The 12,844-nt window shown below is 45.3% G+C and overlaps 1 protein-coding gene across 6 annotated transcripts in view; it reads left to right on the top strand.

The window, feature by feature from the left end:
- Positions 1-10,579: 10,579 nt before the first annotated feature.
- LOC117970945 (bromodomain-containing protein 9-like) overlaps positions 10,580-12,844 on the top strand; it is a 34,611-nt gene continuing 32,346 nt past the window's right edge. For 2 of the 6 annotated variants that reach the window (XM_033993807.3, XM_033993805.3), the window contains exon 1: positions 10,582-10,890. In XM_033993807.3, coding sequence (XP_033849698.2) covers positions 10,842-10,890 — 49 coding nt within the window. In that variant the 5' untranslated portion in view covers positions 10,582-10,841. Of the gene's footprint in view, positions 10,891-12,844 lie in introns of all 6 variants that reach the window. The other 4 variants (XM_034918751.2, XM_034918752.2, XM_033993804.3 and 1 more) reach the window with 4 other exon arrangements.

Raw genomic sequence — 12,844 nt, 5'->3', positions numbered from 1 at the left:
TTGTGTTTTGGTGAGCAATAATGCAGGAAAGCAGCGGGCGGGATGGCGAGCTTGTCCTGCTGCTCCAACACAAGCTACCTTAAGAGCCGGTACGATGCGGGCAATGGGTGAAGTTCGTCAGGAGTACTGCATAAAAAAACGAGTGTGTTGTCGTGGCAGTTGGTGATCAAAGAAATAAAACAAAATAAAATCAATAAATAATAATGTCATAGACTTAAAGTCATACCTTTGAAGTCATAATGCATTGCAAGTGTTATTAGGGAATGTTGTGCTGTGTTTTCAAGCGCTTCAATGTGCTGCTCTGCAAGGTTTGGAGACAGCGCGTGCGTTCACGGAGATCAGAGCAGCCGGAGATCAAGAGCAGCCGCCGCAGGGGAGGGATACCATGGTAAATAGGTTACCTATTTACCATGGTATCTCTCCCCTGGGTGCATTGTGTTTTGGTGAGCAATAATGCAGGAAAGCAGCGGGCGGGATGGCGAGCTTGTCCTGCTGCTCCAACACAAGCTACCTTAAGAGCCGGTACGATGCGGGCAATGGGTGAAGTTCGTCAGGAGTACTGCATAAAAAAACGAGTGTGTTGTCGTGGCAGTTGGTGATCAAAGAAATAAAACAAAATAAAATCAATAAATAATAATGTCATAGACTTAAAGTCATACCTTTGAAGTCATAATGCATTGCAAGTGTTATTAGGGAATGTTGTGCTGTGTTTTCAAGCGCTTCAATGTGCTGCTCTGCAAGGTTTGGAGACAGCGGGTGCGTTCACGGAGATCAAGAGCAGCCGGAGATCAAGAGCAGCCGCCGCAGGGGAGGGATACCATGGTAAATAGGTTACCTATTTACCATGGTATCTCTCCCCTGGGTGCGTTGTGTTTTGGTGAGCATTAATGCAGGAAAGCAGCGGGCGGGATGGCGAGCTTGTCCTGCTGCTCCAACACAAGCTACCTTAAGAGCCGGTACGATGCGGGCAATGGGTGATGTTCGTCAGGAGTACTGCATAAAAAAACGAGTGTGTTGTCGTGGCAGTTGGTGATCAAAGAAATAAAACAAAATAAAATCAATAAATAATAATGTCATAGACTTAAAGTCATACCTTTGAAGTCATAATGCATTGCAAGTGTTATTAGGGAATGTTGTGCTGTGTTTTCAAGCGCTTCAATGTGCTGCTCTGCAAGGTTTGGAGACAGCGGGTGCGTTCACGGAGATCAAGAGCAGCCGGAGATCAAGAGCAGCCGCCGCAGGGGAGGGATACCATGGTAAATAGGTTACCTAATAATACCTAGCAATAGGTTACCTATTTACCATGGTATCTCTCCCCTGGGTGCGTTGTGTTTTGGTGAGCATTAATGCAGGAAAGCAGCGGGCGGGATGGCGAGCTTGTCCTGCTGCTCCAACACAAGCTACCTTAAGAGCCGGTACGATGCGGGCAATGGGTGAAGTTCGTCAGGAGTACTGCATAAAAAAACGAGTGTGTTGTCGTGGAAGTTGGTGATCAAAGAAATAAAACAAAATAAAATCAATAAATAATAATGTCTTAGACTTAAAGTCATACCTTTGAAGTCATAATGCATTGCAAGTGTTATTAGGGAATGTTGTGCTGTGTTTTCAAGCGCTTCAATGTGCTGCTCTGCAAGGTTTGGAGACAGCGGGTGCGTTCACGGAGATCAGAGCAGCCGGAGATCAAGAGCAGCCGCCGCAGGGGAGGGATACCATGGTAAATAGGTTACCTATTTACCATGGTATCTCTCCCCTGGGTGCGTTGTGTTTTGGTGAGCATTAATGCAGGAAAGCAGCGGGCGGGATGGCGAGCTTGTCCTGCTGCTCCAACACAAGCTACCTTAAGAGCCGGTACGATGCGGGCAATGGGTGAAGTTCGTCAGGAGTACTGCATAAAAAAACGAGTGTGTTGTCGTGGCAGTTGGTGATCAAAGAAATAAAACAAAATAAAATCAATAAATAATAATGTCATAGACTTAAAGTCATACCTTTGAAGTCATAATGCATTGCAAGTGTTATTAGGGAATGTTGTGCTGTGTTTTCAAGCGCTTCAATGTGCTGCTCTGCAAGGTTTGGAGACAGCGCGTGCGTTCACGGAGATCAAGAGCAGCCGCCGCAGGGGAGGGATACCATGGTAAATAGGTTACCTATTTACCATGGTATCTCTCCCCTGGGTGCGTTGTGTTTTGGTGAGCATTAATGCAGGAAAGCAGCGGGCGGGATGGCGAGCTTGTCCTGCTGCTCCAACACAAGCTACCTTAAGAGCCGGTACGATGCGGGCAATGGGTGAAGTTCGTCATGAGTACTGCATAAAAAAACGAGTGTGTTGTCGTGGCAGTTGGTGATCAAAGAAATAAAACAAAATAAAATCAATAAATAATAATGTCATAGACTTAAAGTCATACCTTTGAAGTCATAATGCATTGCAAGTGTTATTAGTGAATGTTGTGCTGTGTTTTCAAGCGCTTCAATGTGCTGCTCTGCAAGGTTTGGAGACAGCGGGTGCGTTCACGGAGATCAAGAGCAGCCGCCGCAGGGGAGGGATACCATGGTAAGGTTACCTATTTACCATGGTATCTCTCCCCTGGGTGCGTTGTGTTTTGGTGAGCAATAATGCAGGAAAGCAGCGGGCGGGATGGCGAGCTTGTCCTGCTGCTCCAACACAAGCTACCTTAAGAGCCGGTACGATGCGGGCAATGGGTGAAGTTCGTCAGGAGTACTGCATAAAAAAACGAGTGTGTTGTCGTGGCAGTTGGTGATCAAAGAAATAAAACAAAATAAAATCAATAAATAATAATGTCATAGACTTAAAGTCATACCTTTGAAGTCATAATGCATTGCAAGTGTTATTAGTGAATGTTGTGCTGTGTTTTCAAGCGCTTCAATGTGCTGCTCTGCAAGGTTTGGAGACAGCGGGTGCGTTCACGGAGATCAAGAGCAGCCGCCGCAGGGGAGGGATACCATGGTAAATAGGTTACCTATTTACCATGGTATCTCTCCCCTGGGTGCGTTGTGTTTTGGTGAGCATTAATGCAGGAAAGCAGCGGGCGGGATGGCGAGCTTGTCCTGCTGCTCCAACACAAGCTACCTTCAGACCCGGTACGATGCGGGCAATGGGTGAAGTTCGTCAGGAGTACTGCATAAAAAAACGAGTGTGTTGTCGTGGCAGTTGGTGATCAAAGAAATAAAACAAAATAAAATCAATAAATAATAATGTCATAGACTTAAAGTCATACCTTTGAAGTCATAATGCATTGCAAGTGTTATTAGGGAATGTTGTGCTGTGTTTTCAAGCGCTTCAATGTGCTGCTCTGCAAGGTTTGGAGACAGCGCGTGCGTTCACGGAGATCAAGAGCAGCCGCCGCAGGGGAGGTATCTCTCCCCTGGGTGCGTTGTGTTTTGGTGAGCATTAATGCAGGAAAGCAGCGGGCGGGATGGCGAGCTTGTCCTGCTGCTCCAACACAAGCTACCTTAAGAGCCGGTACGATGCGGGCAATGGGTGAAGTTCGTCATGAGTACTGCATAAAAAAACGAGTGTGTTGTCGTGGCAGTTGGTGATCAAAGAAATAAAACAAAATAAAATCAATAAATAATAATGTCATAGACTTAAAGTCATACCTTTGAAGTCATAATGCATTGCAAGTGTTATTAGGGAATGTTGTGCTGTGTTTTCAAGCGCTTCAATGTGCTGCTCTGCAAGGTTTGGAGACAGCGCGTGCGTTCACGGAGATCAGAGCAGCCGGAGATCAAGAGCAGCCGCCGCAGGGGAGGGATACCATGGTAAATAGGTTACCTATTTACCATGGTATCTCTCCCCTGGGTGTGTTGTGTTTTGGTGAGCATTAATGCAGGAAAGCAGCGGGCGGGATGGCGAGCTTGTCCTGCTGCTCCAACACAAGCTACCTTAAGAGCCGGTACGATGCGGGCAATGGGTGAAGTTCGTCAGGAGTACTGCATAAAAAAACGAGTGTGTTGTCGTGGAAGTTGGTGATCAAAGAAATAAAACAAAATAAAATCAATAAATAATAATGTCATAGACTTAAAGTCATACCTTTGAAGTCATAATGCATTGCAAGTGTTATTAGGGAATGTTGTGCTGTGTTTTCAAGCGCTTCAATGTGCTGCTCTGCAAGGTTTGGAGACAGCGCGTGCGTTCACGGAGATCAGAGCAGCCGGAGATCAAGAGCAGCCGCCGCAGGGGAGGGATACCATGGTAAATAGGTTACCTATTTACCATGGTATCTCTCCCCTGGGTGCGTTGTGTTTTGGTGAGCATTAATGCAGGAAAGCAGCGGGCGGGATGGCGAGCTTGTCCTGCTGCTCCAACACAAGCTACCTTAAGAGCCGGTACGATGCGGGCAATGGGTGAAGTTCGTCAGGAGTACTGCATAAAAAAACGAGTGTGTTGTCGTGGCAGTTGGTGATCAAAGAAATAAAACAAAATAAAATCAATAAATAATAATGTCATAGACTTAAAGTCATACCTTTGAAGTCATAATGCATTGCAAGTGTTATTAGTGAATGTTGTGCTGTGTTTTCAAGCGCTTCAATGTGCTCCTCTGCAAGGTTTGGAGACAGCGGGTGCGTTCACGGAGATCAAGAGCAGCCGCCGCAGGGGAGGGATACCATGGTAAGGTTACCTATTTACCATGGTATCTCTCCCCTGGGTGCGTTGTGTTTTGGTGAGCAATAATGCAGGAAAGCAGCGGGCGGGATGGCGAGCTTGTCCTGCTGCTCCAACACAAGCTACCTTAAGAGCCGGTACGATGCGGGCAATGGGTGAAGTTCGTCAGGAGTACTGCATAAAAAAACGAGTGTGTTGTCGTGGCAGTTGGTGATCAAAGAAATAAAACAAAATAAAATCAATAAATAATAATGTCATAGACTTAAAGTCATACCTTTGAAGTCATAATGCATTGCAAGTGTTATTAGGGAATGTTGTGCTGTGTTTTCAAGCGCTTCAATGTGCTGCTCTGCAAGGTTTGGAGACAGCGCGTGCGTTCACGGAGATCAGAGCAGCCGGAGATCAAGAGCAGCCGCCGCAGGGGAGGGATACCATGGTAAATAGGTTACCTATTTACCATGGTATCTCTCCCCTGGGTGCGTTGTGTTTTGGTGAGCATTAATGCAGGAAAGCAGCGGGCGGGATGGCGAGCTTGTCCTGCTGCTCCAACACAAGCTACCTTAAGAGCCGGTACGATGCGGGCAATGGGTGAAGTTCGTCAGGAGTACTGCATAAAAAAACGAGTGTGTTGTCGTGGCAGTTGGTGATCAAAGAAATAAAACAAAATAAAATCAATAAATAATAATGTCATAGACTTAAAGTCATACCTTTGAAGTCATAATGCATTGCAAGTGTTATTAGGGAATGTTGTGCTGTGTTTTCAAGCGCTTCAATGTGCTGCTCTGCAAGGTTTGGAGACAGCGGGTGCGTTCACGGAGATCAAGAGCAGCCGGAGATCAAGAGCAGCCGCCGCAGGGGAGGGATACCATGGTAAATAGGTTACCTAATAATACCTAGCAATAGGTTACCTATTTACCATGGTATCTCTCCCCTGGGTGCGTTGTGTTTTGGTGAGCATTAATGCAGGAAAGCAGCGGGCGGGATGGCGAGCTTGTCCTGCTGCTCCAACACAAGCTACCTTAAGAGCCGGTACGATGCGGGCAATGGGTGAAGTTCGTCATGAGTACTGCATAAAAAAACGAGTGTGTTGTCGTGGCAGTTGGTGATCAAAGAAATAAAACAAAATAAAATCAATAAATAATAATGTCATAGACTTAAAGTCTTACCTTTGAAGTCATAATGCATTGCAAGTGTTATTAGGGAATGTTGTGCTGTGTTTTCAAGCGCTTCAATGTGCTGCTCTGCAAGGTTTGGAGACAGCGGGTGCGTTCACGGAGATCAAGAGCAGCCGCCGCAGGGGAGGGATACCATGGTAAGGTTACCTATTTACCATGGTATCTCTCCCCTGGGTGCGTTGTGTTTTGGTGAGCAATAATGCAGGAAAGCAGCGGGCGGGATGGCGAGCTTGTCCTGCTGCTCCAACACAAGCTACCTTAAGAGCCGGTACGATGCGGGCAATGGGTGAAGTTCGTCAGGAGTACTGCATAAAAAAACGAGTGTGTTGTCGTGGCAGTTGGTGATCAAAGAAATAAAACAAAATAAAATCAATAAATAATAATGTCATAGACTTAAAGTCATACCTTTGAAGTCATAATGCATTGCAAGTGTTATTAGGGAATGTTGTGCTGTGTTTTCAAGCGCTTCAATGTGCTGCTCTGCAAGGTTTGGAGACAGCGCGTGCGTTCACGGAGATCAAGAGCAGCCGGAGATCAAGAGCAGCCGCCGCAGGGGAGGGATACCATGGTAAATAGGTTACCTATTTACCATGGTATCTCTCCCCTGGGTGCGTTGTGTTTTGGTGAGCATTAATGCAGGAAAGCAGCGGGCGGGATGGCGAGCTTGTCCTGCTGCTCCAACACAAGCTACCTTAAGAGCCGGTACGATGCGGGCAATGGGTGAAGTTCGTCAGGAGTACTGCATAAAAAAACGAGTGTGTTGTCGTGGAAGTTGGTGATCAAAGAAATAAAACAAAATAAAATCAATAAATAATAATGTCTTAGACTTAAAGTCATACCTTTGAAGTCATAATGCATTGCAAGTGTTATTAGGGAATGTTGTGCTGTGTTTTCAAGCGCTTCAATGTGCTGCTCTGCAAGGTTTGGAGACAGCGGGTGCGTTCACGGAGATCAGAGCAGCCGGAGATCAAGAGCAGCCGCCGCAGGGGAGGGATACCATGGTAAATAGGTTACCTATTTACCATGGTATCTCTCCCCTGGGTGCGTTGTGTTTTGGTGAGCATTAATGCAGGAAAGCAGCGGGCGGGATGGCGAGCTTGTCCTGCTGCTCCAACACAAGCTACCTTAAGAGCCGGTACGATGCGGGCAATGGGTGAAGTTCGTCAGGAGTACTGCATAAAAAAACGAGTGTGTTGTCGTGGCAGTTGGTGATCAAAGAAATAAAACAAAATAAAATCAATAAATAATAATGTCATAGACTTAAAGTCATACCTTTGAAGTCATAATGCATTGCAAGTCTTATTAGGGAATGTTGTGCTGTGTTTTCAAGCGCTTCAATGTGCTGCTCTGCAAGGTTTGGAGACAGCGCGTGCGTTCACGGAGATCAAGAGCAGCCGCCGCAGGGGAGGGATACCATGGTAAATAGGTTACCTATTTACCATGGTATCTCTCCCCTGGGTGCGTTGTGTTTTGGTGAGCATTAATGCAGGAAAGCAGCGGGCGGGATGGCGAGCTTGTCCTGCTGCTCCAACACAAGCTACCTTAAGAGCCGGTACGATGCGGGCAATGGGTGAAGTTCGTCATGAGTACTGCATAAAAAAACGAGTGTGTTGTCGTGGCAGTTGGTGATCAAAGAAATAAAACAAAATAAAATCAATAAATAATAATGTCATAGACTTAAAGTCATACCTTTGAAGTCATAATGCATTGCAAGTGTTATTAGTGAATGTTGTGCTGTGTTTTCAAGCGCTTCAATGTGCTGCTCTGCAAGGTTTGGAGACAGCGGGTGCGTTCACGGAGATCAAGAGCAGCCGCCGCAGGGGAGGGATACCATGGTAAGGTTACCTATTTACCATGGTATCTCTCCCCTGGGTGCGTTGTGTTTTGGTGAGCAATAATGCAGGAAAGCAGCGGGCGGGATGGCGAGCTTGTCCTGCTGCTCCAACACAAGCTACCTTAAGAGCCGGTACGATGCGGGCAATGGGTGAAGTTCGTCAGGAGTACTGCATAAAAAAACGAGTGTGTTGTCGTGGCAGTTGGTGATCAAAGAAATAAAACAAAATAAAATCAATAAATAATAATGTCATAGACTTAAAGTCATACCTTTGAAGTCATAATGCATTGCAAGTGTTATTAGTGAATGTTGTGCTGTGTTTTCAAGCGCTTCAATGTGCTGCTCTGCAAGGTTTGGAGACAGCGGGTGCGTTCACGGAGATCAAGAGCAGCCGCCGCAGGGGAGGGATACCATGGTAAATAGGTTACCTATTTACCATGGTATCTCTCCCCTGGGTGCGTTGTGTTTTGGTGAGCATTAATGCAGGAAAGCAGCGGGCGGGATGGCGAGCTTGTCCTGCTGCTCCAACACAAGCTACCTTCAGACCCGGTACGATGCGGGCAATGGGTGAAGTTCGTCATGAGTACTGCATAAAAAAACGAGTGTGTTGTCGTGGCAGTTGGTGATCAAAGAAATAAAACAAAATAAAATCAATAAATAATAATGTCATAGACTTAAAGTCATACCTTTGAAGTCATAATGCATTGCAAGTGTTATTAGGGAATGTTGTGCTGTGTTTTCAAGCGCTTCAATGTGCTGCTCTGAAAGGTTTGGAGACAGCGGGTGCGTTCACGGAGATCAAGAGCAGCCGGAGATCAAGAGCAGCCGCCGCAGGGGAGTAAATAGGTTACCTATTTACCATGGTATCTCTCCCCTGGGTGCGTTGTGTTTTGGTGAGCATTAACATTAACTTCAGCGTGTATCTGCAATGCGTTACTATTGGGCAAATCTTGCCTTAAATCTCCTGTTACATCCATCTCGCTTACTGTATGTAAAACACAAAGAAAGTGCAATTACAAAAAACAACAGTTTATATTCCAATAACAATTTTTCGGTCAAGGCGTTACTGAACAAGACTGGTTCGGTCACCCAAGGGAAACTACATCTCAATATGAACTTGTGATAGAGAGAGAAAGGATCGATGCTGTAAATCTCCCTCCCGATTAGAAAGGGCGCTGTGTAAGGGGGAAGATATGCTGCCTCCCAGATTTGCCACCTCGGTGGTTGGTGGAAACCGGAAGGTAACCATATTAGGAGGGGCGCGTAGCTGCAAGTACTCAGGACGATTCCATTGCGGTCAGCTGCGGGGCAACCCTCTGTTGGAGAAACCATGGCGACGCGCTGACTGCAGGGAGGAGTTTGCTGGGTACAAAGGGGAAGCAGCTACGTCAAAACCTCCACTTGCGCTGATAAACTAGAGCGACCTGCTGGAGCTGGTGTTTGTGTTTTCTATTTTGTATGATGTGTTTTTTTGTGTTTGTCGTTAGAGGAGCAGGAGGACGGGAGGCTGTAGCCGCGGAGCCAGCACGTACCCCAGAGCACGCCCTCACCACAGAGCACAGCACAGCACAGCGCACGCACCACGATCCACCAAGGAACCCCAGAGCACGCCCTCACCACAGAGCACAGCACAGCACAGCGCACGCACCACGATCCACCAAGGAACCCCAGAGCACGCCCTCACCACAGAGCACAACACAGCACAGCACAGCGCACGCACCACGATCCACCAAGGAACCCCAGAGCACGCCCTCACCACAGAGCACAGCACAGCACAGCGCACGCACCACGATCCACCAAGGAACCCCAGAGCACACCCTCACCACAGAGCACAGCACAGCACAGCGCACGCACCACGATCCACCAAGGAACCCCAGAGCACGCCCTCACCACAGAGCACAACACAGCACAGCACAGCGCACGCACCACGATCCACCAAGGAACCCCAGAGCACACCCTCACCACAGAGCACAACACAGCACAGCGCACGCACCACGATCCACCAAGGAACCCCAGAGCACGCCCTCACCACAGAGCACAACACAGCACAGCACGCACCACGATCCACCAAGGAGAAGAGCACAGTTTCGTGCACGGAGGATTGTGGTTTAAGGAGTGTCTTTTGTTTACTTTTTTGAGTCGGGACTTCTTGTTGTTTTACCCCAATATCATCGCTGATAGCGGGGTATATTATTATTTTTCATTTGGATTATTTTATGATATTTTTGTTAATTATTAAAAAGGATTATTCTTTTGGAGACAACAGTCTGGACATTCCACATCTTTTGCACTGCACCATTCATCCTGTCACAGAACTACATTTTTAAATTTGTATTTAAAACAACATATTATAGATTTTATTTTTTTAAAAAAACCTGAGATTTAAAGAGGTATGTGTTTGTCTTAGATTAGAATTTCTGTCAATCAACTGTTGACTGCATTAGATCAATGTCAACGTTTTTCTATTGTAGATATTTCTGTACAAGTAAAATGTTTACCTTTTATTTACATATAATATTTAAACATACCTATACATATGTCTATTGCTTAGTTAGTTCTGCATGCAACTGCTTAATCTAAAGGTTTTGTCTTTCACTATCTATAACCCGATAGACCTGTCAAGATTTAACTTGTCGTAGTGGCTGCAAGCACAAGTCGTAAATGTAAATGTACGGTATTGGAAACAAAGAACGTGAAATGAGAAATTAATGGCAATTGCTCAAAACTATTTCAAGGCAGCAAAATATACAATGTGATTAATTTGCGAGCATTATGCCAAGTTCATGCTCTATTTTGTGCGTTTGCCCAATGTAAACAAGGTCGGCTTTTTTTTTTTTATTATTGTTTTGGGCGGGGGGGGGGGGGGGGAGTGTTTAGTTTTGTTAATAAATAAATGCTCACATTACCTTTTTCGAACCTAAATGTTTAAAGCATACCTACTGTTGACAACCTAGCAGTTTTAGTTCAACCTAGAGCTGTAGTGTCAACACATTTTGTCCTGGTAAGTGCAGCAGCACCAGCTTGAACTCGGCGCGCAAACCGCGCTCCGGAACTGCATGAGGTGGGTAAAGAGGTAACAGGATGGAGATTGCGGTCACAGGGCAACAGCAGCATCCTGTGTTGAGCGTCGCCAGTGGTGCTATAATTGTAATTGTAATGTTACATAAAAACAGCAACAAAAGAACAGAAGGAGCACATACAAAAATTTAAAATGGGAAAGAAGCATAAAAAACACAAGCCTGAGTGGAGAACCGTTGATGGTGAGTAAACAGAACAGCAGGCAATTGTTTTTAATCGTGTATATAATCTACCTTGGCGCTTCTTTGTGTTTGGGTGACAAATAGTGTGTCAGTGTAATATGTTCGCCTGCTCATTCTGTATTTAAAATCAACTCGTTATTAATAAAATGTCTTGATCAGAAATGTAAACACCAGTGTCTTACTTAGTATTGCATTGTTGTTTTGTGAACAATGGGCATTGCATCGTTAGGTCCCTGCATACCTTTTATAAATGTGTTGGTTAGGACACCAAATAATTCGATTTTTAAGAAGATTTTGTATGTTGTTGTTATGATAAAATAGAGGTAGAGAATGGATGGAATTAAGGCCCTGTCCAAACTATGCCTTTAACCCGTATTAGTTGCCTTTAAACCGACTTAAAAGTGCTAAATACGGTTTGAGAAGACCACATCAGGGGGTAGTCTCGAATCCGGTTACCGTAGATTGCATCAGCTAGTGCGGTTTATCAGAAGTGTGGACACTAATACCGAACTACTGTACATTTTGTGTGTATCCTCCAATATCGCAAAATGCTTTGTGATGATATGTTTGGAGAAATACTGGCAGCAGGACTTGCTATCCGTGTACACCCGCACTAGTTACTTGTTATGCTAAAAAATATCTGTCAAGACAACTCTGTGTGGGGAAAATAACAAAAGCACAACGTTAAATTAGTCGACTGCAAAAATAAAATACGTGTTTGAAATAAGGAAGATGGGATGATCGCCTGCAATAAATCCTCCATACACACTAGATAGATGACAATGTCTAGTTTGTGTTATATGCCAAAGAACACTACAGCTACTGAAAACACTGTTTTCTAGCTTTTTTTTTTTTTTTTTTTTTTTTTTTTTACTATGAAAATGGGTAAGATTTTTTTTTTCTTTTCATTTTTTATTATTTTTCGATTTTATGTGGGAGTTTGCCAGCTTGTTTGCTGGGAAGATGGGCATTATACATAGATAAACTATTATTATTATTATTATTATTATTATTATTATTATTTATTTCTTAGCAGACACCCTTATCCAGGGCGACTTACAGTCGTAAACAAAAAATACATTTCAAGAATCACAGTACAAGTATTAATACAATTAAGCGCAAGATAAAATACAGTGACTTCAGTTTCAGTAAGTATAAATACGAATCAATATCAGAGCAGATAAGTGTTAGTGATAGTTACATCAGGATACGATTAAATGCAAAATACTACAGATTGAATAACACTAGTGGCAGATTACAGTACAGTACTCTGTAAAGTACATGATTAAATGCAGTAAACTAGGGAGCAGATAAGTGCAAGTAAAGGGCATTAAGGAAGAGTGACAAAGTGTCCAGAGGGAAAAGAGGAGTTCTACAGGTGCTGTCTGAAGAGGTGAGTCTTGAGGAGGTGCCGGAAGGTGGTCAGGGACTGGGCAGTCCTGACATCTGTAGGAAGGTCATTCCACCACTGCGGGGCGAGGGTGGAGAAGGAGCGGGCTCTGAAGGCAGGGGAGCGTAGAGGAGGTACAGCCAGTCTTCTAGTACAGGAGGAGCGGAGAGGTCGAGTGGGGGTGTAGGGAGAGATGAGGGTCTTGAACTGGATGCGAGCGGTGATCGGGAGCCAGTGGAGCGAGCGGAGCAGTGGAGTTGCGTGGGAGAAGTGAGGCAGAGAGAACACCAGGCGAGCAGCGGAGTTCTGGATGAGCTGGAGCGGACGGGTGGCGGACGAGAGTTTTGGGGTCCAGGGCACACATGGTGGGTTTGTGGCCCTGGAGCAGGGAGGAGAGGTCAGAGTCTGAGAGGGGGGAGAAGGTGGAGAAGGAGGGTGAGTTAGTAGGAGACGCAGTGGGTGTAGGGGTTGGAGCGGGAGGGAGAGGTGTTAAAGAGTTTGTGGATATCTGAGATTTTAGAAGAGAAGAAGAGGCAAAGTCATCAGAGAAAACTGGGGGAAAAA

This window comes from Acipenser ruthenus, chromosome 3 (genome assembly GCF_902713425.1).
Source record: "Acipenser ruthenus chromosome 3, fAciRut3.2 maternal haplotype, whole genome shotgun sequence".
Taxonomy (NCBI): domain Eukaryota; kingdom Metazoa; phylum Chordata; class Actinopteri; order Acipenseriformes; family Acipenseridae; genus Acipenser; species Acipenser ruthenus.
Note: the sequence above shows the minus strand (reverse complement) of the source record. Positions and strands in the feature narration are given on the sequence as shown.